The following is a 27,433-nucleotide window of genomic DNA, read 5'->3' as shown; positions in this document are numbered from 1 at the left end:
AATGTCGGTGCCCTACAGCTGATTAATGACAGAGCTAAGACACGGAAGAATTTAGGTATGTATCTGTTTAATAGATAATGAACGCCTGCTATGGGAGAGTGCTAGACTCTGGGGAGACTATGTGGTCAAGGAGAAGCACAAGCTTCCCAATTCCCTCTCCAGAGCGCTAAAAAAAAAAAAAGAAGAAGAAGAAGAAAAAATTCTCAGAGGAAAGGACGTAAAGGAAGAGCGAGGAGAGACTGGTCTGGACCGGAGTGGAAAAGTCCGATACAAAACGTTAAAGCGAGACAGCGGCGCACCCCTCGGCCTGTTTCTCCGCCGCGCCACACGGGGGCGCTGCACGCCCTCGCGTCTCGGGCCCGGCGGCGCCGCCCGCTCGCCTTTTTTCCCGGCGGAAATGCCCGGGCGATGACGGAAAGCCGGAGGGAGGGGAGAGAAAGAGCGAGAGAGAAGGAGCCAGGGCCGGCGGGCGGCAGGCGGCAGGCGGCGGGTGCTCATCCTCCGGCGGCAGCTGCGCGGAAGCCCCGCACGTCCCCGCGTCCTTCACCGACTCCCGGGGCGCGCGGGCCGGCGGGCGGGGGTCTCCCGGAGGCCGCGCGCTCGGAGCCGCTCGAGGGGCTTGGGCGGGGCGCGGGGTCCGCGGTGCCCGGCTCCTCCCTCCCCCGCCGGGAGCTGGCGGCGGTGGCGGCGGGGGGCTAGGGGAGCGGCGCCCGGGGCGGGGGCGCGCGGGGGGCGGGAGGAGGCGGCGGCGAAGGGGCGGGGGCCGCCATGGACGACAAGGCGTTCACCAAGGACCTGGACCAGTGGGTCGAGCAGCTGAACGAGTGTAAACAGCTCAACGAGAACCAAGTCCGGACGCTGTGTGAAAAGGTGAGCGAGAACAGGGGCGAGGTGCGGCCGGGGAGCCTCGGTTTGGGGGGGGGGGGGGGCGGTGCGGTGACCCCTCCCGGGCCGCCCGCCTGCCGTCATCCCGGCACCGGGTCCAGGCACCGGCATCAGCCCCTGGGCGGGGCCGGGCCTTTCCAGGACCCCTCTCGGCACACAGCCCTTGGTTAGGCCCGGATCCCCCCGCCCCCGCCCCGGATCCAGACTTAAGGCGTCCGGGATGGGTGGGCGGGGGCTCCGCGGCACCTGGAATTCATCACTCGAGTGTGATTGTGGGGTGACCGTCGCTCTAGTGAGGATTGCTGACAACCCCAGCATTAACCCGGGCGAACTGGCAGTCCCGAAGCTTCAGCCGCCAGGCAGATTAATCTCCTGCAGCCTCGTAATGGAAAATGCACTGAGATGAGCCTGGGTGTTGTGAATTATCAACGCGCAGGCAGATTAATCTCCTGCAGCCTCGTAATGGAAAATGCACTGAGATGAGCCTGGGTGTTGTGAATTATCAACGCGCGTGGTAATAAACAGAGGCTTTTTCTCAGGTGACTCGGCCCTTCAAACATCTCTAATACTTGGTAATGCGTCAGGCATTTGTTTGTAGAGAGGTGGGTGGAATGGCAGACTGTGATTTTTTAAAATAGAAGTTGACTCTAGTTGAGACAGATGGTGGCTGGTCTTCACGTTGAGAGGCTCTTTGGAAGCAAAAATGTTTGATTTTTCAGAAACAAGACGGCAAGTCTTAAGTTTGGCAACAGTGCTTACCTGCAATGATAAGTGGGGTCTGTGTTTCTCCTGCAGAGTAGCACTTTTCAGAAGGTTATTTCTGTTTCTGTTACATGGAAGGTTTTTTTCATTTCCAAAAAGTAATAAAATATGCAGATGGTTTACTGTTTTCAGTCGCTCTTGATTGTGTGATCGTAGACAATCTTCTCAATTCTGTATCCATTTTTTCTTAACCATTGGAATTATTTTGGACTTCACGGTTTTTCTCATTCATCTTTTATAGGCTAGACTTTTTATGTAAAAAGGTCTCATAAGGAGTAACAAAATTATTTATTCTTTAATGCTTTTGAATTGTTATGTATTTTTAAGCCATAATCCCTAAGACTTTCTTGATTTTGTTTGGAAGGCAGGATGCCTCAGAAAGGCATTGGAGGTCTTTATGTATTAACTTTTTTTTTTGAAGTACAGTGTTGCATTTAAGTGTTCAACAAACTTATTCAGCTATAAACATATTTTTTTTCAGGTTGTTTTTCATTATAGGTTATTATAACTATTTATTGATACAGGAGGATGTATTTCTGTAAATAGAACTGCCAAACAAGTGGTATTTTTGTGTTTCTGAGACAAATTGCTTATGGACCACTTCAAGTTCTGTCTACATTCAATTTTCTTGTGTGATAACCTGTAATTTCATGTCTTGAAATTTATGTTTTAAATCACTCTGTCTCTCAGGCTCTAGTGTCAGGTGAAATACCGAGTTCTGAAATTAGCTGAGTCAGTTAACCTCACTGTGAACAGTAGACATAGACTTTAAGTGGTGGGCAAAGTTGGTAGTTGAATCAGTTTTTCCCTCTGACTGTCTAATAATTTTAAGATGTCTTTCTGGAGAAGAATGTTGCACTCCTCCTCAATCACACTTAATCACCTGAGCAAGCTTTCTGAATTTGTCCAGGGAGATTATTTTGACTTCAGCTACTAAATAAACTGGACTGAAAAAAAAAAAAAGAAAGATAAGTAAATAAATAAATAAATTGGACTGCCAATCCCTAGGATCTTTGAGGTATATTTAAGCTTATATCTTACCCACTTTTTTCTTTGAATATTTGTACTTTTCCACCAAGCATGAATTTTTAAGTGGCAGTCCTCTGTCATTTATCTTCATCCTCCACTTTTGACGGGGATGTGGAGGGCTGGAGAAGAGTGGCCGCCCCCCACCCTTCTCAGCAGTGCTTAATGTGGAGCCCCTTTCTAGTAGCTGTGGCAGACCTTTGTGGTGTTGATTTTCTGTCATCTAACCTTAAGAGTTCCATCTTACTTCCCTACCTCTGCCCTCCTTTTTCCTGCTGAGTGCAGCATTTGTTTATAATGAACTCTCTCGGGGCCAGCCTGAGTTCAGACCCTGGCTCCACAGCCTGATGGCTGCCCAGCCCTGCCCCTCCTACCCCTTATCGCTGAGGCTGGGGTGATCGCTGACCTCCTGCGGCAGTTGTATTAAGACTCCACTGGGGTGAAGTCCTAACAAGAAATTTGCAGTAGATAGTAAATGAAGAAAAGCTAAAAAAAAAAAAAATAGATGGCTATCCTATCTTCTTTTAAGTGTCATCCTATTTTCTTTTGGAAGAAGCTGCAAAATAAATAGATTTGTCGATATGACTTCTCTGTGGAGAATGTACTTCAAGAGAGGTTTTCCATCTAGTGGCTCTAGAATTCTGAAAAATACAGTTTCGTTATTTCCTGTGGTCCCTGTTACCTGAAGTACGAACTGCTGGGATTAGTAGTGATTTTAGTAGTAGTTCCTTACTTGGTCCACTTAATATGTGTTCTCCCCTTCTAGGTCAAGAATGGCAGGCATAAAGTAAGAGTACAAGAGAAAATAAAAAGTTAAGCCTAACGTTTTAAAACTGTAAAAATCATCTTTTTGTTTAATTCTTTGTGACTGGATTTTAGGTTTTTTAATAATATCATTTTTTGAGAGTCTATTAGAAATATTCTTCTATAGAAAGTTACATCATAGGGTGGTGATTCCTCCCTCAAAATTAAATTTCTGTTCTAACTCAGATTGCCTGAATCACAAAGAAATCAGCTGCAATTAAAGACCAGAGTGGTAGTGGGAAATAGCCCTGTTTTGAGGTAGTGGCCAAATAAAATCCATCCAAATGCCAATTGGAGAATAACTACTGATTAAAAAAAATATATGGGTATGAATGATATGGTATGTTTGGCCTTAGTTTCTGTCTAGAGAAAAACTGCATAAAACAGTTAAGGCATGTCTTCCAAGAAGATGACTAACTCTTCACATGAACTTAAATGAGCAGTCCAGGGGCTTCCCTGGTGGGCCAGTGGTTAAGGATCTGCCTTGCCGCGCAGGGGACGCAGAGTCAGTCCCTAATCTGGGTCCCACACGCCACGGAGCGACCAAGCCCGTCGCCACAACTTCTGAACCCAAGTGCTGCAACCACTGAGGCCTGCATGCGCTCGGGCCCGTGCTCCACGGCAAGGGGAAGCCCGTGTGAAGCAGCGAAGATGCAGCACAGCCAAAAATTCAATTAAATTTTAAAAATTTTTAGTTAAAAAAATCAGCAGTCGAACTTTGGGGCCAGTTGCACATTTTGCCCCTCTTGGTGTATAGAGCGGTTGCTTCTGCCGTTTGTGCAGTGTGCACTGGGATTTATAAAGATAGCGTGCCTGGAGAGCCAGCCTGGCACAGTGGAGGACATTCTGTGACTAGAACTATATTTAACGTTTGGTAGAGTCTCAGGAGGAGACATTTTTAGTCTCTTTGACCTGATAAACTTTATTTTATTCTGTAGAACCTTGGTGATGATACTCTAAGCAGGGAGGGAAATTTTAGCCCATGTGTGTGCGAACAGAGCTTTATGCTGGTGATTATACAGTGGCTACTTAGAAACCGTTTGAGGTTTGTGTAGATAAATATGTAAATTCTATATTGGTCTAATGGATATGTTCCTGGGTCCTGGCCTCAGCCTTGAAAGAAGCAGAATTCTCTGTAGGGTATTACATCACTGATGTGAAAGAGCATGCGTAAATTCCTGAATGCCTAAAATGAAAATTAGGTCCTGGTAAAAATGATTTTTCTGAGTCGAGAAAAGCTCTCGAATAGTTTTCTTTAATAGTTTGTACTTACAAATTGGTGTTAACAGCCAAAAAGCGTAACTATTACTTTGATTTTAATCAATCTTCCCTTGAGCAAGTATTGGTGCCAGCTCTGGTGGCCCATTGATAGAGTTGAAAATGCGGTGATGTAGAGGACTTGCCTGCTGGTCCGTTGGTGGGGAACCTGCCTTCCAGGTCAGGGGCGCCGTTTCGGTCCCTGGTCAGGGAGCGGGGATCGCACACACTGCCGCTGCTGAGCTCCCGTGCCACAGCCAGGACCTGACCCGGCCAGATACGAAGAAGTCATTCTTTAATTAAGTGATCGAGATCGAAAGTAGCTTGTTTCTTTCTTTCTATAACAAAAAATAGCATGACTACGGTGAAATATGAGGTTAAAACCCAGTATTACCAACTGAACAAATCATTTTCCATGCTTATCTAAGCCATCCTTCGTGTCAGACAGGTAAAGAAACTAAACCAGACTAGACCAGCATGAACTACTGCTTATGACTAGAAAGCAGCCTTTTTAAAATCAGTTCATCATTTCTCAGTTGTCCACAGGGTGTGTAAAATCATGTTCACAGATAAAATGAAGATACATTACAACTACTTTCACATGGAGTAGTTTTATATGCAACATATATCTTTTATTCTACTGGAAGATCTTGCAGAGATGTTTCCTTCACTTTTTTTTTTTTTTAGGACAAATGCTATGAAGGACTTGGTGGATGAAGACTTCTTTGATTGAAGGAAATCAAAATGCCATAAATTGAAGCTAAAATTAATACCAAAACAGCCACTGCATTTTAGACTATATAAACCGTGTATTTCCTGAACTTAGTTTTTCTAAGAAAAATGGCATTAAAATCACTGTCATCCTTTCCTGGCAGTCCAGTGGTTAGGACACCATACTTTCACTGCAGGGGATACCAGCTGAGTCCCTGCTCAGGGAGCTAGGATCCTGCAAGCTGTGTGCTGCTGCCAAAAAGTTAAATTGAAAAAAAAGACCCATGTCTTCTTTCCAAGAAGGCTAGTTCAGAGCCACAGCAGTGTTTCACGTTTAGGTTTGGGCTTTGCTTGTGTGTTTAAATTGAGATACAATTCACATACTATAAACGTTTGCCCTATAAAGTGTACAACTCAGAGGTTTTAGTATATTCATAGTTTTGCAGTCATCCCTACCATATAATTCCAGAACATTTTCATCACCCCAGAAAATAAACCTTGTGCCCACTAGCAGTCACTCCTCATTCTTCGTTCTCCATCCCCTGGCAGCCACTGACAAACTTCTGTCTCTGTGAATTTGCCTGTTCTAGACATTTTATATCAGTGTCATCATGTGATACGTAATGTTTTGTGTCTGGCTGAAGATTCCACGTTGTAGCATGTGTCAGTACTTCCTTCTCTTTTGTGGCTGAGTGAAATTCCCTTACATGAATATAGCACTGTGGTTGTTTTTATAATTAGGTTATTGCCATCTAGAATTTGTTTCGAAGTTCAAAAAGTTATTTTTTCAGATTGAAAAGTGCTTAATCGCTCAGTGGTGTCCGACTCTTTGCGACTCCACGGACTGTAGCCCGCCAGGCTTTTCTGTCCATGGTGGTTCTCCAGGCAAGAATACTGAAGTGGGTTGCATGCTGTCCTCCAGGGGATCTTCCCAACCCAGGCATCAACCCCAGGTCTCCTGCATTGCAGGCGGATTCTTTAACATCTGAGTCATCAGGGAAGCCCATTGAAACAGTAATACATTTTTTTTTTTTTTAATTTAAGCATCTCAAAAATGTAGGGAAGGAAACCAGTGCACTCCACTGGTAAACCCACCTTCCCCTCTCATTACTGCCCTACCTCAGAGACAAACCTGAGGTGGTTTTCCAGGCTTTTGTTCTCTCTGTGCAAAAAGCATGTGTTTTGTGGGCTAGGGAGGATGTTTGTGGTGTACTGTTTTTATTAAAATGGGGTCACAGTTGTCCTAAAACCTTTTTAACCACAGTGTCTTGTTCTGTGTACATATGCATGCCTCATTCTTTCTTAATTTTAACAGAGTATATGATTTTTTTCTTACTTGTGTTTCCAAGCTTCATTTTACTTGGCATATAGACCTTTGACTGTCTTTGAACTGAAAGAAAAAGTTTGTTCCCTTTTAAAAAAAAAAAGTCAGTTCTCATTTATGGAAGAAACCTTGTAGCTGCAGGAGGACAGGCCACCGTACTTATAGTTACGTTGCCCTGTGGTATTGAGAGGGCTTCCCTTGTGGCCCAGCTGGTAAAGAATCCGCCTGCAATGCAGAAAACCTGGGTTCAGTCCCTGAGTTGGGAAGATCCCCGGGAGAAGGGAAAGGCTACCCACTTCAGTATTTTGGCCTGGAGAATTACATGGACTGTATAGTTCCTGGGGGTCACGAGTCAGGCATGACTGAGTGACTTTCACTTTCATAGGATTTAGAAGTTCATTTAATCTCATCTTTTTCAGAGATCACTATGTTCTATGGCTTTCTTTAGATGAATTTGCCTAGGAGTAAGAGGTAATCACTTTTTAATAGCAGATGATTTATGTGTAAATAGAGGGGAAAGGAATTTGTATGCTGGCTATCCCAAAAGCAAATGCAGTAGCTTTGTGGTACTATGGCTCCTGGTACCAGCACAGAAATAGAGATGTCAATAGAGTGTCTCCTGTTGAGGGGTTGGGGAGACTTGACATTTACATTTTCTGTATTCTTAAAACATGGTAGAGTGAAAATAAAGAATTATATGTGAATGTCATTTCCAAACTTTTATTTTCTAAGTTCTGTTCATAGATTTGACTTGATAGCAACAAGAAAGATGTTTTACATGGGTGAAAACAAGTTTGAATGGATAGGAATACAGCAGTGCTTACAGTAATAACAGCTGTCTGCCTGGATGCATCTGGGCCAAGGGGCACTTTCCATCACCACAATCCTTCACTTCACAGTTTTAATTAGGTCTTATCAGAGTCTTGAGGATGGTCTTGATCACTGTCTCCCGTACAGTGTCATGAACCTCTGTCCATAGTTCTTCAGGCACTGCGTCTATCAGACCTAATCCCTTGAGTCTATTTGTCACTTCCACTGTATAATCGTAAGGGATTTGATTTAGGTCATACCTGATGAAGTGATCAAGACCATCCCCAAGAAAAAGAAATGCAAAAACGCAAAATGGTTGTCTGAGGAGGCCTTACAAGTAGCTGTGAATAGAAGAGAAGCGAAAAGCAAAGGAGAAGAGGAAAGATATTCCCATCTGAATGCAGAGTTCCAAGGAGTAGCAAACAGAGATAAGAAAGCCTTCCTCAGTGATCAATGCAAAGAAATAGAGGAAAACAATGGAATGGGAAAGACTAGAGATCTCTTCAAGAAAATCAGAAATACCTAGGGAACTTTTCATGCAAAGATGGGCACAATAAAGGACAGAAATGGTTTGGACCTAACAGAAGCAGAAGATATTAAGGAGAGGTGACAAGAATACACAGAAGAACTGTACAAAAAAGATCTTCACAACCCAGATAATCACGATGGTGTGATCACTCACCCAGAGCCAGACATTCTGGAGTGGAAGTCAAATGGGCCTTAGGAAGCATCACTACGAACAAAGCTAGTGGAGGCGATGGAATTCCAGCTGAGCTATTTCAAATCCTAAAAGATGATGCTGTGAAAATGCTGCACTCAATATGCCAACAAATTTGGAAAACTCAACAGTGGCCACAGGACTGGAAAAGGTCAGTTTTCATTCCAATCCCAAAGAAGGGCAGTGCCAAAGAATGTTCAAACTACCACACAATTGCACTCATCTCACACACTAGCAGAGAAATGCTCAAAATGCTCCAAGCCAGGCCTCAACAGTACATGAACCGTGAACTTCCAGATGTTCAAGCTGGTTTTAGAAAAGGCAGAGGAACCAGAGATGAAATTGCCAACATCCGTTGGATCATCAAAAAAGCAAGAGAGTTCCAGAAAAACACCTATTTATGCTTTATTGATTGTGCTAAAGCCTTTGACTGTGGATCACAATAAACTGTGGAAACTTCTTCAAGAGATGGGAATACCAGACCACCTTACCTGCCTCCTGAGAAATCTGTATGCAGGTCAAGAAGCAACAGAACTGGACATGGACCAACAGACTGGTTCCAAATCAGGAAAGGAGTACGTCAAGGCTGTATATTGTCACCCTGCTTATTTAACTTATATGTGGAGTACATCATGAGAAATGCTGGACTGGATGAAGCACAAGCTGGAATCAAGATTGCAGGGAGAAATATCAATAACCTCAGATACGCAAATGATACCACCCTTATGGCAGAATGCAAAGAAGAACTAAAGAGCCTCTTGATGAAAGTGAAAGAGGAGAGTGAAAAAGTTGACTTAAAATTCAACATTCAGAAAACCAAGATCATGGCATCTGGTCCCATCACTTCATGGCAAATAGATGGGGAAACTGTGGAAACAGTGTCAGACTTTATTTTTGGGGGCTCCAAAATCATTGCAGATGGTGACTGCAGCCATGAAATTAAAAGACACTTGCTCCTTGGAAGAAAAGTTATGACTAACCTAGACAGCATATTAAAAAGCAGAGACATTACCGTGCCAACGAAGGTCCAACTAGTCAAAGCTGTGGCTTTTCCAGTAGTTATCTATGGATGTGAGAGTTGGACTATAAAGAAAGTTGAGCTCTGAAGAATTGATACTTTTGAACTGTGGTATTGGAGATGACTCTTGAGAGTCCCTTGGACTGCAAGGAGATCCAACCAGTCCATCCTAAAGGAAAATCAGTCCTGGGTGTTCATTGGAAGGACTGATGCTGAAGCTGAAACTCCAATACTTTGGCCACCTGATGCGAAGAGCTGACTCATTGGAAAAGACCCTGATGCTGGGAAAGATTAAAGAAGGGAGGAGAAGAGGGCAACAGAGGATGAGATGGTTGGATGGCATCACCGACGCAACGGATATGAGTTTAAGTAAGCTCCAGGAGTTGGTGATGAACAGGAAAGCCTGGTGTGGTGCAGTCCATGGAGTCACACATGACTGAGCAGCTGAACTGAACCGAACTATCAGTCTTCAGGTGTGTTCAGTCATGTCCAACTCTTTGCACCCTCATGGGCTGTAGCTTACTAGGCTCCTCTGTCTGTGGGATTTCCCAAGCAAGGATGCTGAAGCAGGTTGTCATTTCCTCCTCCAGCGGATCTTCCCCACTCAGGGATAGAAGCTGAGTCTCCTGTGTCTCCTGCACTGGCAGGCAGATTCTTTACCACTGATCCACCAGGAAAGCCCGTATCAGAGTTGTAGAGATAATTCAACTTTGGGTACTAAGTCACATTAAAGAAATACTCATGAGAATTCCATGCAGAGTTACATAGTGTACAGAAAAGAGTTGGCATAGCAGCCCCAAGACCACGGTCTGTTTAAAGGCTGGGTGTCAAGGTTGCCTTTGGTGTCTGGAAACTTGGATTCGGAGAGGCCTCTCACCATCCCTGTTGAGAATGGCTCACTGTGCCTAAACTGTTCATGCAAACTGTGAATTATGCTGGACACGTGCTTTTCTCTGGACGTCGGGTACTTTGGTACATCACAGACAGAGGGCCCAGCTCCCGTCCGGGCGCCGAGGCGGAAGGGCTTCCCTTTTCTGGCAGGTCGCACACAGGCGTCGCGGGCGTTGTGTGCAGCTCCGCCGGGAGAGGACTCGCCAGGCCTGCCCTTGATTTGCCCAGGGCCGTGCCGCTGCGCCTTTTCCTCTTGCTGATTGTGCTGTGTCTGCTTCTGCTGTCGTAAGTCATAGCTGTGAGTACACCTGTGTGCTGAGTTCTGTGGGTCGTCTTTTGTGAGTCACCAGCAAACTTGGGGTGCTTTTGGGGACCCCTGACACACAGAGGTTTGTACATTGAGAATTCCAGCTATCAGGCGAACTGTATACTTAACTTCTGCCAGGCCAGCACATCCTTTGCTTGAAGGGACGCCAGAGTGATCACAAAATAAGAGCACTTTACAATAAAGGGTGTGAGTTATCAATCATTTAGAAACATCGGGGATCTGTACCATAAAGATAAAAATTTGTGTGGCCTGATGAAGTGCTTCACTGCTGTGTAGGTAGAAGCTCAGGAAGTACTGCTCTTACTATAAAGCGCGCGCTGAGTCATACCTGTTCCCGTCTTCACGGTTTACAGAGCCTGAGCTGGGCGCGCGCTGTGAGTCATACCTGTTACCGTCTTCACGGTTTACAGAGCCTGAGCTGGGCGCGCGCTGAGTCATACCTGTTCCCGTCTTCACGGTTTACAGAGCCTGAGCTGGGCGCGCGCTGAGTCATACCTGTTCCCGTCTTCACGGTTTACAGAGCCTGAGCTGGGCGCGCGCTGTGAGTCATACCTGTTCCCGTCTTCACGGTTTACAGAGCCTGAGCTGGGCGCGCGCTGAGTCATACCTGTTCCCCGTCTTCACGGTTTACAGAGCCTGAGCTGGGCGCGCGCTGAGTCATACCTGTTACCGTCTTCACGGTTTACAGAGCCTGAGCTGGGCGCGCGCTGAGTCATACCTGTTACCGTCTTCACGGTTTACAGAGCCTGAGCTGGGCGCGCGCTGTGAGTCATACCTGTTCCCCGTCTTCACGGTTTACAGAGCCTGAGCTGGGCGCGCGCTGTGAGTCATACCTGTTACCGTCTTCACGGTTTACAGAGCCTGAGCTGGGCGCGCGCTGAGTCATACCTGTTCCCGTCTTCACGGTTTACAGAGCCTGAGCTGGGCGCGCGCTGTGAGTCATACCTGTTCCCCGTCTTCACGGTTTACAGAGCCTGAGCTGGGCGCGCGCTGTGAGTCATACCTGTTCCCCGTCTTCACGGTTTACAGAGCCTGAGCTGGGCGCGCGCTGAGTCATACCTGTTCCCCGTCTTCACGGTTTATAGAGCCTGAGCTGGGCGCGCGCTGTGAGTCATACCTGTTACCCCGTCTTCACGGTTTATAGAGCCTGAGCTGGGCACGCGCTGTGAGTCATACCTGTTACCCCGTCTTCACGGTTTATAGAGCCTGAGCTGGGCACGCACACAGTGTGAATCATACCTGTTACCCCGTCTTCACGGTTTATAGAACCTGAGCTGGGTTAAGATAACCACATGTCCTTAAAGGAACAGTTGAATTGGATAATATTTACATTTTGGTGCTTTTTATTTCCATATTTAAAGTAAGAAGGTACTGAAGATAGTGTTTGTATGTGAAGGAGATTTCCTCTTTAGATTTGGAACCATCAGCTGAATGTTGAGGTTTTTTCCCAATAATAATAACAAATAGAAGACATCAGGTCCAGGGACTTCCTTGATGGTCCAGTGGTTGAGAATCCACTTTCCAGTGCAGGGGATGTGGGTTCGATCCCTGGTTGAGGAACTAAGATCCCACATGCCCCAGGGTAACTCAGCCTGTGCACCACAAAGAGCCGGCCCAGCCCCCCCAAAAACAGACTTCAGGTCCAACTGAACTCTGATGATTTATGTTCCTCAGTGTGATTTTTTTTTCCTGAACAAAATTAGGAAGCTATTTTTATGGACTAAACTTGATAAAAATGCTGTTTCATTCGTGAACTTGGACATTTCTGAGCCATCTGTCAAACCTCATAGGAGATACTTGATGATCCCTAAAGTTCCCTTCAGTGTTCATTGGAGTTACACCCTGTAGCAGCTCTGCCCTCCTCCTTGCCCCGGCCCAGTGCCTGACTGGGCAGCAGAGAGCTCGTGTCTCAGGGGGACATAAACTCTTACCATATCTGCTCATTACTTCAGAGGATTTTTTCATTTACTTTCTGATTCTGGGCTCTTATTAGGAAAATTGTTAGATAAGTGAGGTGTCGTGAACTTGAACTTAGTCAATATATTTAATTTGTCACTGTTTATATATAAATTCTGTACTTCAGGGCCTCCAAACAGTAACTTGAGTTATTAAATATAGAATAGTTGAAATAAAGAAGTTGAAAATTGTCCTATGAGTTGGTGTAAGGTGTTTGTGAAAGAATTTGAATAATTGTGGCTTTTTCTTTAACATTGATGTTTGTAACCTATAAATAATATTGTTCATTTAAAAAAAAAAAACAGCTTTGAGATGAAATTTTTATACCACACAGGTCGCTGATTTTGAGTGCTCAGTTCAGTGGCTTTTAATACATTCACAGATACGTGCATCCATCACTGCACTATTAGAATATTTTCATTACTCCTAAAAGAAATCTCGTACCCCTTAGTTATTACCCCTCAGCCTTAGGCAGCCCTGATGTTCTGTCTCTGTAGATTTGTCTGTTCTGAACATTTCACATCAATGGAGTCATCCAATATGACCATTTGTGACTGTCTTTCACTTAGTATGTTTTCAAAGTTAATGGCGTGTATCAGTCTTTCATTCCTTTTTTTTTATTATTGAATAATACTCCGTTGAACAATAATACCATTATTTATTCATTAGTTAATGGCCTTTGAGGTCATTTCCACTTTCTGTCCATTGTGAGTAATGCTGCCATGAACATGTGTCAGCTGAAGGTTTCATTTCTCGAGTGTCTGTCTAGGGATGGAATTGCTCGATCACATGGCGGTTCTGTGTGTAACATTGGGAGGAACTGCCGGACTGTTTTCCACAGCAGGTGTACCGTTTTAGATTCCCACCAACACTGTGTGAACATTCCCAGTTTCCCCACATCCTCAAAAACACTTCTAATTCTTTTTAATTGAGCCATCCTATGAAGTGTAAGGTGGTATCTTGTTGTGGTTTTAGTTTTACGATTTTATAATACACATTTCAGTTGGTTTTTTTCCTCCACATTTTCTTAAATAGACAAGAAATGATGCCTTCAGATTCGTGAGAGAATCTTAACTGTTGATTTCATTTCTTTAACAGGCTAAGGAAATTTTAACAAAAGAATCAAATGTGCAAGAGGTCCGTTGTCCTGTTACTGTCTGTGGAGATGTGCATGGTCAATTCCATGATCTTATGGAACTCTTCAGAATTGGTGGGAAGTCACCAGATACAAACTATCTGTTCATGGGTGACTATGTAGACAGAGGTTATTATTCTGTGGAGACGGTGACTCTTCTTGTGGCATTAAAGGTATGACTAATGAAATTCATTTTTTTTTTCCAAGCTTTAAATCAGCAAAAGACAAGAGTGGGCATTGTATATCATTATGTTCTAGTTTATGATCCATTCATTTTATAGCCCCTTAAAATAATAGTTGATTTTACATCTTTTGGGAGCAAGATATGAAAATGATGCATTAAACATCTCTTCTGGTAAATTATTGCTATAGGTAGTAATCCATGGCTGAAGTCTTGGAATCATTTTTAGTCAACTTATCCCGCATATATAGTTAATTGATAATGTATTTTTAAAATTCTTGACTTGAGAAATCTGTTATTCCTGTGTCTTTTCTATTTTTACTGTCATTTAATGCATATCTTCATCACGTCACTTTATTAGAGTACAGTAATGTGGTAACTTACATTTCTGTCTCCAAGACCTGACCCCTCCAAATCTACCTTGTGTATGCTGCCAGATTAAATCTCTCATTTAACTTTCATCTTACTTCAGTGTTCCCAACTCTTCAGTGATTTCATGTTACCTGTAGAATCAAGCTTACGCTCCTTGACCAATCCTCTACTGTCTAGCCTGAATTTGCTACTCAGATTGGTAGCATAAACTTTTTGCCTCAAATCAGAGTTTAAATGTGCTATCTCCAAATATTTCCTTATCTGATTTCTTCAAAAGATTACTGTCTCTTATTTCTTACCCCTCTGCCAAAACTCAGCTCAAGTCCTACTGCTTCCATTTTAGCTTTACTCTTTCTACTCTAGATTATTGTAAAACTTATTCTCACATCCCTTATTTATGTCACGTAGTGGTTTATTGCCTTGTTTTATTTATTTCTCATACTTCCTGAAGTGAAATTAGTCCCCAACCAGCAGAATTCATGTATTATATTTCTGTGGAACTGGCGTCTAGCTTCGAACTCTGTGCTCAGTGTTGGACACACAGTGGTTGCTTAGTAAATACATGTGAAGTATGCACTTGCAGCTTTTTGGTTTACAGAATCTGATGCTTTTTCATACTTCTTATCAGACACATTCCTAACTAAAAATTATGCCATAAAATACATCTCTATGTTCTGTCATGGAAAGGAAGCTATAAATACATTTGAAACTTTGCCGAGATTTTTCAGGGCCTGTATTTGTGTTTTGTTGGCAAATACATTCTTCCTGTGGGAAGTAAAAAGGAGGACGAGTCTGTAGAGTTTATCTCGAGTCCAGATCTCTGGTCTGTGTCCACTGAACATTAAAAAGTAATAGTGTTCTGAAAAGACTGGGAAGACTAATGATAATTTGAGTATGAAAAAAGTGTTAGAGACAAAGAATCAGGTACAGTTATCAGTTAATAAGGAATTCCAGCAAGGGGAGCATGAGTACATAGTAATGAAGAAAGATGACCATAAAAAAATATTTTGAAGTAATCAAGAGGGGAGCTGGTGATAAATGAGACAATTTTTTATTCTGAAAAAGAATTCCATTTAATGTGTTGGCCATTAAATGAAGTGGATCAGAGCTTAATGTGCTTAACTAACACTAGTAACTGCCAGGTATACCGTGGGTTCCTTTTTCTTTCCCTCCAGGTGCGTTATCCAGAACGCATCACAATACTGAGAGGAAACCACGAAAGCCGACAAATTACCCAAGTATATGGCTTTTATGACGAATGTCTGCGAAAGTATGGAAATGCCAATGTTTGGAAATATTTTACAGATCTCTTTGATTATCTGCCACTTACAGCTTTAGTAGATGGACAGGTATGTATGTGGGGGTGGATAAAAGATTTTTTATTAGTAATTTAGGGTCTAGATTTATAGGACATTCTTTCTGCATCTCCCTGGCCTTTTCTGTGTCTTTCCCTTAAGGTTTCAGAACAGGGCGTTGGGTCATTTTTATGTGCGACAGCAAATCCTTTTTTTCATCCTTTTCACCTTCCTGCTTCCCTTTCCATTTATTGATCCATCTATTTATACACCATGCGTTAAGTGACAGTCTGATTCTAAGTAATAGGACAAATCTCCCTCCTTGGAAACTTTCACAGTCTTCTACTAACACTCATAAGATAAAAATTATTTCCAGATGACCAAGTGGAAGTATGGTGCAAACTGAAACTTTTAGATGTAGTAAGGGATGCAATGCAGGAAAATGCATTTATTTATAAATCACATTTTATCTGTAGAAAAGAAATGTAAAATAAACATTTAATGCAAAGAATGAAACAGTAAATAAATTTAAAGGGTTAATTAAAAAGAAAAGCAGAAATGGATACCAACAAATACAGAGTTGATGAATATAGCCAAAAACAAGTTTTGAAAAGTCTATTTAGGAAACATAATAGTAAAAACTGATCTAGAAAAAGAGGAGGAGGTCACATGAAACACTGGGATTGAAAAACAAAGCATTACTCTTAAGTATGGAGGTACTTGCATATCACAGTTATAGCTTTACTTCAATAAACTTGAAAAGATAGGTGAAATTTATTGTAGCAGAATATTAATTATTAAACTGCTTCGAAGAATTTAGACCAATGTAAATAACTACCAGGCAAAGAAAAAACTGAAGAGTAACCAGATCTAGATAGTTTTATAGGCAAATTCTACCAAACCTTTAAGAAATACAACATTTCCATGTTTTACAGCTTAGGAAAAGATGGAGAGCTTAAAACTCACTTTGTATAGCTAGTATAGCCCCAATATAATGTCAGACATGGCAAGCACAGAGAAAATCAGACCAAAACCATTTGAATGATGTGCTGTATCTTTGAATCTCAATTAAGAAGTGAAATAACATTAATTGTATTAAAAAAAAAAACATTTACTATACTTATCAGCAAAACATCAGAAACCTCTTCAAAATTAGGAGGAACGTGTCCTCTAAAACTTTATTATTATTATCTCTGACTAAGAATCCCTGGAGCCTGGACCTGGGAGTACTATCTCCCCTCCTTCCCACCAAATGTTTTATTTTTCAATTTTGTTTTTGGAAGTCCTAGCCGATGCACTGAGCAGTAAAAAGAATTAAAAGGTATAAACATTGAGAAGTGAAAGTGAAAGTCACTCAGTCGTGTTGGCCTCTTTGTGACCCCATGAACTATAACAGTCCATGGAATTCTCCAGGCCAGAATACTAGAGTGAGTAGCCTTTCCCTTCTCCAGGGGATCTTCCCAACCCAGGGATTGAACCCAGGTCTCCCATATTACAGGCAGATTCTTTACCAGCTAAGCCACAAGGGAAGCGCAAACATTTGAGAAGAAAATAGCAAAAATATATTTGAAGGCAACATGATTATGTACTCAGAAAACTCTTAGAAAACTGACAGGCTATTATATTAGAATCATTAACGAGCATCAGTAGGATCTTTGCTGTAAGAGAAATTTAAAATTTTTATCTGTCAGCAGTAACCAACAGAGAAGGTAATGGTGGGTGGTCACAAGCACAGAAATTGCATTATAGAGAAAGCAGAAACATACTACATAAAACACCTAGGATTATAAAGAAAAAAGAAGAAATATATTTAAATATTAACTGCTCTCTCCAATAATGTTTTTTGGGTTTTTTTCTATTGTATTTTATAAAATTTTCCACTATGAACATTATGAAAGATTGTTTTGAAAAGAAAAGCTACTAAGGTTGACATTAGTAAGCATTATTTACTCTCCATTGACTTTTAGCATTTAATAAAACAAGTTCATTTTCTTTTTAAATTCCTAAACAGATATTCTGCCTCCACGGTGGCCTCTCTCCATCCATAGATACACTGGATCATATAAGAGCCCTGGATCGTTTACAAGAAGTTCCACATGAGGTAAACTTAAACTTAGTTTTAATGAAAAAGAAAGAAATATAACCACATTGTGGTAACCTTAGGTTAGTCACATATGAGTGTTAATAATGTCTGTTATGTACCCCATTTTCTTTGCCAGGGCCCAATGTGTGATCTGTTATGGTCAGACCCAGATGATCGTGGTGGGTGGGGTATTTCACCACGTGGTGCTGGCTACACGTTTGGACAAGATATTTCTGAAACGTTTAACCATGCTAATGGTCTCACACTGGTTTCTCGAGCTCACCAACTTGTAATGGAGGTATGTCCCTCCCCTATAGGATGATCTCTGCTTCTAATAAGTGTTTCTCTAGAAGGCTTCATGACTTAGAATGTCAGAAACATCCCTCCTCATTACCTAAAGGAAAGGAGAAAAAAACTTGGTTGGTTTTAGCAAGTAAGGAAAATATTGTTGACCAGAGCAAAATTGTAACTCACTTTAAGACTTAGAGAAAAATTGCAAAAATAGTAACAAAAAAATTCCTTTGTGTCCTACACTCAGATTCCTTGAGTATACTTTAATGTTTGCATCATCATTCTGTCTCTCCCTTCCTGTTCCCCTTTCCCCTGACTTTTTTTGAACTGTTTGACTGTCAGTTGCAGGTGAGATGCTCCTTTACATCCAGATTTCCATGTGTATTTTGTAAGAATAAGGACTTTCTCCTAAATAACCACAGTATAGTTATCACAGTCTGGAAATTTTCATTGAGAAAGTACTATTATCTAAATACTTTATTAATTTTTATTATCTCACCAATGTCCTTTTATAGTTAAATTTTTTATAGCAAAATTTAACTGTATTTGTGCGTGTATAGTCTAATCCAGGCTCATGCTGTATTCAGTCCCCTTTGATGTGGACATAATTCCTCAGATTTTCTTTGTTTTGGATAATCTTGACATTTTAAAAGACTACAAGCATTTTATGTTGTAGAAATAGCCTTCGTTTGTGGTTTGGCTGATGTTCCTTATGATTCAGGACAAGCATTTTTGGCGGGCGCATCACAGTATGATACGATGCTTATGTCCTTCTCGGCCCATCATCGCAGGTCATGAGATCCACCCCACTGCTTGTGGCATTAACTTGGATCACTTAGTTAAGGTGGTGCTTGCCAGATTTCTCTACCATGATGTTACTATTTTTTTAAACACTAAAGGAATATAAATAGAATATAATCCTTCCAAACCAGTAGGGAGGGGCTTCAGGATGTTAGAGGAAACTTCACTAATCCAATAGAGGCAGGTAGGGTAACAGCATGGTAAATAAAGAACATGAATTCATGTGGTAAAGATAAACCTAATTGTATCAGTCACCATAAGGAATGTGAATGGATGAAGATTTGTACTTCCCTAAAATACTGAGACCTTCAGATTGGATACATCATAAGAATTCATCTGTTATTTGGGGTTTATCTAAAACATAATGATACCACAGACCAGAAGTAGATGGATGGAAAATGGTGTATCAGTATGTCAATTAGATAATTATCCAAAGTATAGCTAATCACATGAACAAGGCTTTAGATACTTATAAATAAAAAGAAGTCTTCACTGATGAAAATTGATCTGGTTCTACAGGAGGGAATAATTCTAAATTTTAATTTACCTAGTAATAGAGTCAAAATTCATAAAGCAAAAGTTAATATAATTTATGAGGAGGAATTGAGACCTTTTCCATCACTGTGGGAGAAATCGGAATACACACCCTAGCCCTGATCTGAAACATAGACTAAGCAGAAAAAGGTACTGAGCCCTAAGTAACAGTACTCTGTGTCCACAGGTGAGCCTCAGTGCAGATGTCTAGTATAAGAGATGAAAAATAAATAAAAGATGGACATCACATCAGGTGACACACAGAATACTTGCAACCTTCGAGTTTTCATTTTCTGAACTTAGCTCTGTCAGCATTACAATTTTATGGTGAAATACTGATTTTGATGGTTTGTTTTTTTTTTTTAATGTTGCAGGGATACAATTGGTGTCACGATCGGAACGTGGTTACAATTTTCAGTGCACCCAATTACTGTTATCGTTGTGGGAACCAGGCTGCTATCATGGAATTAGATGACACTTTGAAATATTCCTTGTAAGTACCTTTAAATCTTAATTGTATGGAATCACTTTTAGAAGGACAACTATAATGTAGATTATGAACATTAGAGGTAGAAAATTTCTGGTTTTGGATTAGTGGGCTAAGAAACATAGCAAACCCTTTCCCCAACAGAAACCACCATTGGACTGGAGAATGTTACTTTATACTATTATTTCACATTTTTGAGGTTTGTCCTAAATCTATACAGCAAATGTAGAAACACTAATCCTAGAAGGTCTGCTGACTCTCAGCGTAACACCAGTGTCAGTGGAATTTGAGTCAGAGTGTGCTCTCTCCCCTGTTTCCAGATCCCTGGTACAGAAGCTACTCCATAGGTGTGGTCAGGAAGACGGGGCTTCTCCCCCCACACAGGCAGATGCCAGCACATCTCAGCCTCCCCAGTCCAGTTCTGTTAATACTTCCTGTGGCTGCAGGCAGTCGGGCTGACACTCCCTTTCCCTACCTGGTCCTAGGGTGGAGGCTTTATTCCAGTTGTGCACGTTAGGAGTAGGGAATGCTGTATCCCTGGTTCTTGCCAGCACCTGCTCTAGAACAGGGGATCCCACTAAGAAGTGGGCCTTCATACCTGCCTGCATCTCTTAACAGTGACATAAAAGTTTTGTTCAGAAAGATGCAGAAAAAAGTTCCTCACCTCTGCCTGAGGGGACTGACCTTACTTAGAACAGGGTCAAGAATTGCAAGCCTAAGTATTGTGTTGAAGACAGTGGCTAATGTGGTGGAGACCAATGAAGAAGGCTCTCATAGCTTCCACAATATTAGGAGCAATAAGCAAAAGAGGAAAGCAAGAACTTTAACAGATAAAACCAGGAAAAGAGAAGAGCTTTCCTGAGATCATCACAGTCAACTCTGGGAGAAAAGAAGGCTGTACACAGTTACCAGGCTGTATGGACACAGGAGTAGTCAGACACATCATGGTCAAAATGCTGAAAGTCTAAAAGAAGAAATCCTAGCGACAATAAGAGAAAAATGACTTACAAAAGAGAACCTCAATAGAGTAATCAGCTGACATCGCCTCAGAAAGGCAATGAAACATTCTTAAAGTGCTAAAAAGAAAAAAATCCAGGTCATAATCCAGCACAACTTCAAGAATGCAAAAAGAAGGGCATACTCAGATAAACAAAAATGGAGAGAATTCAGTGCTAGCAGCCCTGCCATACAAGATATACTTTTAGCACTTCAGGCTGAAAGCAAGTGACACCAGACAGTAAGTCTGCTACACACAGAAAATAGTAATTGCACCTTCTTAATGAATTTAAAAATCAGTTGCATGACACAGTATGGATGTATTTGTAGTATAGTTGAACTTGTAAGAAATGGAATATACAGAAATGTAGATTTGACAGTAACAGCACAGAAGAGGTGGGTGGGAACAAAGCTGTACTAAAGTAAGGGCCACCAGATGGTAAATTTGAATTAAAGGAAGTATACGAAGAAAAAATGAGAAAGATATTTAACAGAATCTATAAATATACACTCACTCTCCTCTCTCAGCTTAATGTTGTAAGAGTATGTAAAATAGTAATTATATAGTATTATATATAATTAGAGGGTTTGTAACATATATACTCTGTGTAACATCAGTAGCAAAAAAAGTAAGTGGAAATGGAAAGGAGCTATATGCTATCTAGGAGTGAACACCTCTTAATTCACTAGAATTTACAAATCTGAAGTAGAATTTTGCAAGTTGTATAGTCTAGGTTCTAGAGAAAACTGCTAATAAAACAAGAAAAATAATTGTACAGTTACTAAGGAATTTGAATAGTATGGTAGAAAATATTTTACTACAAAGAACACAGAGCAGGAACCAAGAAACAAAGGCCTAGTTTAAAAAAAGAAAATAACAGGTATAAATCCAGCCGATACCAGTAGCACTGAATGAGTCATCAACACAATGCTATCAAAGGGCAGAAATTATCAAGTTGGTGTTTTTGTTTTTAAATATCTAGCTTTATAATGTCTATAGGAAATATAATTTAGATTCAAAAACATGAATAGGTTAAAAGAAGCATGGTGAGAAAAGATATGCTATGCAAGTAGGAACCACAGAAATGCTGAACTGGATATACTAATAATACCAGACCAAATAGGTTTCAAAACAAAAAGTGCTACTAGACATGAAGAAGTATATTTCCCAGTGATCAAGAGTCTGACTATTAGGGAAAGATATCACAAGAATATGCGCTTCATAGTGGAGCCCTGAAATACATGGAGCAAAAACAAAAAGAACTGAGAAACTGACAATTCAACAACAGCAGTTGAAGACTTCATTATGCCACTCAGCAACAACAGAACTACACAGAAGACCAGCAAGGAAACAGAACACTTGAGAAGCATTGTACCTCACACCTACAGAACTCTCCACCTGGCAACAGCAGAACAGTCTTCTCCAACGCGCCTGGAACGTTGTCCAGTACTGACCATGTGCTTGGCTGTGAGCCAAGCCTCAGTAGATTTAAGAAGAATGGGATCATACAAAGTACGTTCTCCAAACATGGTTGGGTGAAATTAGAAAGCAATAACAACAACAACAGGACTTCCCTGGTGGTCCAGTGGTTAAGAATCTGCCTGCCAATGCAGGGGACTCCGGTTCAATCCCTGGTCCGGGAAGATCCCACATACCATGGAGCAACAAAACTGGTGCGCTATCAATACTGAGCCAGCACTCCAGAGCCTGTGAGCCATGACTAGAGAAAGCCCGTGCACAGCAATGAAGGCCAAGCGTAGCAAAAAAAAAAAAAAATTAATTGATTAATTGAATAAAAAAATATTAAAAAAAAACAACAACAACAACAAACTAGGAAAATGTATAAATAGGTAGAAATTAAGACACTCCTAAATAACCTTTCAGGTAGTGAAAAAATGAGATGAGTGAAAATGAAAACTCAGTATACCAAAACTTATGGGATATCACAGTGAAAGCAGTGTTTTCAGAGAAATTTATAGTTGTAAATGCCTATATTAGAAATCAGGTAGAATTAGAAGTTGACAGTCTGTAACCCAGAAGAGGGCTGTCACCAGAACTCACTTATGCTGGTACCCTCATCTCCGAATCCAGCCTCCATTACCTATCTTTACTTACATCTTATGGACCTAGAAAAAGAAGAGCAAGCTAAAGTCAGTGCAAGCATATGGAAGGAAATAAAGTTAGCAGTGGAAATAAAATGAATTAGAAAAATAGTGAAAACCAATGAAACCAAATGCTGTTTCTTATTGATAGAACTGAAAAGTCTTAAGTAGATTGGCCAAGAAAAAAAAAAAGAGTGAAGACTCAACATTAGCAAAATCCACACAAGCCTTACTGAAATAAAAAGAATTGTAAGGGAATACAAGGAGTAACTATATGGGGGCAAATTGGGTAACTAGGATAAAATGGATGAATTCCTAGAAAGACAAAAAGAAAAACTACCAACACTGACTCAGTTAGAAATGGAAAACTTCAATAAACCTGAAGCAAGTGAAGAAATTGAATTAATAATTTTAGGACTTCCTACTAAGAAAAGCCCAAGCCCAGTTGGCTTCACTTGTGAATTGACCAGATGATTAAAAAAAGGAATTAGCACCACACCTGCACAAACACCTACAAAAAAACAGAAGAGGAAGGATTACTTCCCCACCCATTCTTTAAAGATATTTATTTCCCTAATACCAAAATCAAAGACATTTTAAGAAAACTACAGACCATAGTCTTCATGCATATATAGATGCACAAATGTGCAACAAAATAGTAACCAAGTCCAGCAGTATATAAAAAGGATTATACACTGACCAAGTGGGATTTATCCTAGGAATGTGAAGTTGGTTCAAAATAGGAAAATCAGTTCTTATAATAAACCATATTAATAAAGGACAGAAACCACATGATCATCTCAGTAAGGCCAGAAAAAGCCATTTGTCAAAATCCAGCACCCTTTCACAATAAAAATACTGAATGACACAGATTTGAACTGCGTGAGTCCACTTACATGTGGTTTCCTGTTTTAGTACTCTTAACAGTCATATTACAGGATCCTTGGAACCACAGGCAGGAACCACATATACAGAGGGCTTGACTATAAGTTATACTCGGATTTTCAACTGCAGAGGGTCGGGACCCCAACCCCCACCTCGTTCAAGGGTCAGCTATACTCACCTAGTCAAAGAAGGGAACTTTCCCATCCTGATAAAGGTCATCTACAAGAACCCCACAGCTAATTTCATCATTCTTAATAGTGAAAGACTGAATGCTTTTCCCTTAAAATCTAAAACAAGCATGTCTGCTCTCATTGCTTCCTTTCAGCTGATGATAATATTACAGACCTTTTATGTCAGACATGAGCCAGACAGCTTGTTAGCTTAAATCTTCACTGTAGCTCACAGAACATCTGCAGTGACCTTCCCAGGGTCATAACACAGAAGAGGTGGGAGACGAGTACTGCTCTTTCTGCCTCAGTGTCTGGTTCTTGATTGATTTGTTTGCCTGCAAAGTCAAAACCTGTAACCATTTGCTTTCTCTCTTTTTTTTTTTTTGCCATTTATAGCCTTCAGTTTGACCCAGCACCCCGTCGTGGAGAGCCTCATGTGACCCGGCGCACCCCAGATTACTTCCTGTAAATCCCTCTTGGGAAAACCTGCCTTTGTATGTGGAGTATATCTGGCTTTTTAAAATATATATATATATATTTAAAAACAAAAAAAACAAAAAAAGCAACAGTAATCTATGTGTTTCTGTAACAAATTGGGATCTGTCTTGGCATTAAACCACATCATGGACCAAAATGTGCCGTACTAATGATGAGCATTCAGCACAATTTGAGACTGAAATAGTTCAACACTAAGTTCTAGATCGGTCGGTCTTAACAGTTTGCCTGCTGTATTGTAGTAACCATTTTCCTTGGGACTGTTCAAGCAAAAAAGGTAACTAACTCCATCTCTTGCACTTACTGGGAAATTTTAGTTAAGAGTGTTTAACTGGCATGGATTAATAGGGTTGGATTTTTATTTTTAAGAAAAATTCATAAGCTAACTTCCACTTAATTCATTACCATTTATTTTATTGAAATGTATAATTAACTGAAAAAAGGATTCTTGGGAGTACGTTGTCATAACATTTAAAGAGATTTCCCTTCTTTAAAACAAAATTACTGTTTTATGTTGATCTGCATATTTCTGTATATTTGTCATGATAGTGCTTGCATTCTACTTGGTGTACTGAGCAAATAAACTTTCTGTTTTAAACAAAAACATGTTGAGTTACTGTGGTACACTTTAAATGAAATTTTACTCGCTTGAAATTTCATAGAAGATCTCTGACCTGTAATAAATAGTTGTGTTGAGGTACTTTAAATATGGTGTCCTTTGTATAGGACTTATTTTCAGAAAAAAAAAAATTGATAATATCTGATAACTTTTAGGCCATAAAAGATTATTATTTGTAAACATCATCTCCTTAGGTAATTTGTATTATGCACATTTTTAAAGTCTTTATTGAATTTGTTACAATATTGTTTCTGTTTTATGTTTTGGTTTTTTGGCCGCAAGCTATGTAGGATTTTAGCTCCCGGGTGAACCTGCAGCCCCTGCATTGGAAGGCAAAGTCTTAACCACTGGACCACCAGGGAAGTCCCCCTGTAACTCACATTTTAAACTGGATTATATGCTAAACCTGTAGGATGACATATGGGTGGGTAGATTCTTAAAAACCAAAATATGGTTTTTATCTTTACCTTTTAATCTAGAAATTAGAATAATCTCCAGATAAATTTTAGTACAACTGATAGGACTATTTAAGTGTATAGTATAAACCCCAAGTAGTAGAAAGGAAAATACAGAGTCATTATGTGGTGTGAGGGAAGAAGAAAGGGGGGAAAAAAAAACCTGAATTTTTTCATCTTTATATAATAAAATGACATGGTAAAAAATAGGTATAACATCTCAAAATTATAGTCAATGTAAATGAACTACATTTTCTAGTTGAAAGACAAAGGGTCAAGTTTGATTTTTTTAGAAAATCCAGCTATATAACTGATTACAAGACACATATCAATAGCAAATGATTTGGATAGGTTGAAATTAAAGATAGATTAGACCAAGAAAAGATGCTAAACAAGGGAAATCTGGAGTAGCTATATAACTATTAAAACAGACTTGGAGACAATTTTCAGAGTATAAGATCAATACAAATGGAGTTAACACAAAATTTGAACTTTTATGCACATACCAAAATAGCTTCAAATATGTTAAAAACAAAAAGCCTTAGAAATGCAGAGAAAGACTGACAAGTTTGCATTACAGTGGCAGATTTCAGCTCACTTCTCTTATACAATAAAACACAAATTGTGGAAGATTCAAAAACATTTGAATAAAATTGATATAATAAACATATATACATCTCTGTATCCCAAATAGAGAATATACAGTCTTTGTCACATTTACATGGGACATTTATAAAAATTTGCAATTACTAGGCTATAAGGCAAGTAAGTCTCAGAAACTTTCAAAGAACTGATATGTAACACCAAATTCTCTGACTACAGTGCAGTTAATTTAGAGGTTAATAGTGAAACTTTAAAAATACCTCAAGGGTCAAAGATGAAGTAAAGGAAATTTAAAATTCCATAAAATAGAATTTAGAAAAACTGGTTATGAAAATACATACAAAATCATGTAAATAAAATACCTATTTTCTTTTTTTGGCCACACCTTGCAGCATGTGGGGTCCCATAGTGCCCCGACCAGGGACTGAACCCCACACCCCTACATTGGAAGCACAGAGTCTTAAACACTGGATCGCCAAGAAAATCCACGTGAAATATTTACAACAGCCAAAACCATTTTGAGAAACAAGAACAAAGAGTACATTTTCTTCCCTTTGTCATAATTTAACTTAAAATGCAGTTTTCAAGACAGGGTAGTTTAGGAGGAGTAAGGATGAACATGTAGATCAATGAACAGAATTGAGAGTCCAGAAATAAATCCTTACAGTCATCAAAAGTAGTGAGGCAATTCATTAAGGGAAGAACTGATCAACAAATGGTGTTGGCAAAGTGATATCCACATGCAAAAGGGTGAACTGAGTTGCTTACCTCCCACCATACACAAAAATTCAGTAACAATGGATCAAACAAACTTGAAGAAGAAAACAGAACTCCTTTGAGAATGGGTTAGGTCAAGATTTTGTCAATAATACCAGAAGAATGGTACATAAAATTTTAAGTTGATAAACTGGACCTCATTAGAATTCAAAAATTTCGTGCTTCAAAGGACAGAATTAAAAGAGACTAGAAGATTGCATCACATATTTAATAAGGGACTTGTATCCAGATTTAAATAAAAACTCTCACCACTCAGTAAGACAACCCAGTTAGAACATGGGCGAAGGATGTGAATAGACATTTCACTAAAGAAGATACACAAATAGCTAACAAATAGCTAATAAGTACGTGAAAAGATCAACATTATTAGTCATTAGGGAAATGCAAACTAAAAATGCAAATTGAGACATCACACTCAAAAAGTATAATGACTTTCTTATTTATTCACAAATAACAAATACTGGTGAGAATGTGGAGAAATTGGAGCCCTCATACATTGCTATCAATTAATTTTAAAAGGTGCAGCCACTTTGGAAAACTTGACAACTTCATGAACATAAATTAACTATGCCCCAGAAATTACATTCGTTCCTATCTTCCCAAAAGAAAATACATGTTCCCACCAAAACATGCATGCAAATGTTCATTAATTATAGCCCCA

At 40.3% G+C, this 27,433-nt stretch overlaps 1 protein-coding gene across 2 annotated transcripts; it reads left to right on the top strand.

The window, feature by feature from the left end:
* The first annotated feature begins 738 nt into the window (after positions 1 to 738).
* Positions 739 to 24,922, top strand: PPP2CB (protein phosphatase 2 catalytic subunit beta). 2 transcript variants are annotated; one of them, XM_043893711.1, is made up of 7 exons: positions 739 to 870; positions 13,589 to 13,798; positions 15,354 to 15,527; positions 17,485 to 17,574; positions 17,693 to 17,854; positions 19,557 to 19,675; positions 24,220 to 24,922. In XM_043893711.1, exons 1-7 carry the CDS (start codon positions 769 to 771, stop codon positions 24,290 to 24,292), a joined length of 930 nt encoding a protein of 309 aa, XP_043749646.1. In that variant the 5' UTR covers positions 739 to 768; the 3' UTR covers positions 24,293 to 24,922. The 2 variants fall into 2 exon arrangements, with proteins under 2 accessions (XP_043749646.1, XP_043749647.1); XM_043893712.1 differs by lacking the exon at positions 15,354 to 15,527.
* The last annotated feature ends 2,511 nt before the right edge of the window (positions 24,923 to 27,433 follow it).

The sequence above is a fragment of the Cervus elaphus genome, chromosome 32 (genome assembly GCF_910594005.1).
Source record: "Cervus elaphus chromosome 32, mCerEla1.1, whole genome shotgun sequence".
Classification (NCBI taxonomy): domain Eukaryota; kingdom Metazoa; phylum Chordata; class Mammalia; order Artiodactyla; family Cervidae; genus Cervus; species Cervus elaphus.
The sequence above is the reverse complement of the archived record's forward strand: the minus strand, read 5'-3'. Positions and strand labels throughout refer to the sequence as shown.

Bases quoted from the DNA above. Each gene is read 5' to 3' on its own strand.
- PPP2CB (XM_043893711.1), top strand. From the start codon at position 769: ATGGACGACAAGGCGTTCACCAAGGACCTGGACCAGTGGGTCGAGCAG. The intron at 17,575-17,692 runs GTAAACTTAAAC...TTTCTTTGCCAG, and splicing joins TACAAGAAGTTCCACATGAG to GGCCCAATGTGTGATCTGTT. The intron at 19,676-24,219 runs GTAAGTACCTTT...TGCCATTTATAG, and splicing joins GACACTTTGAAATATTCCTT to CCTTCAGTTTGACCCAGCAC.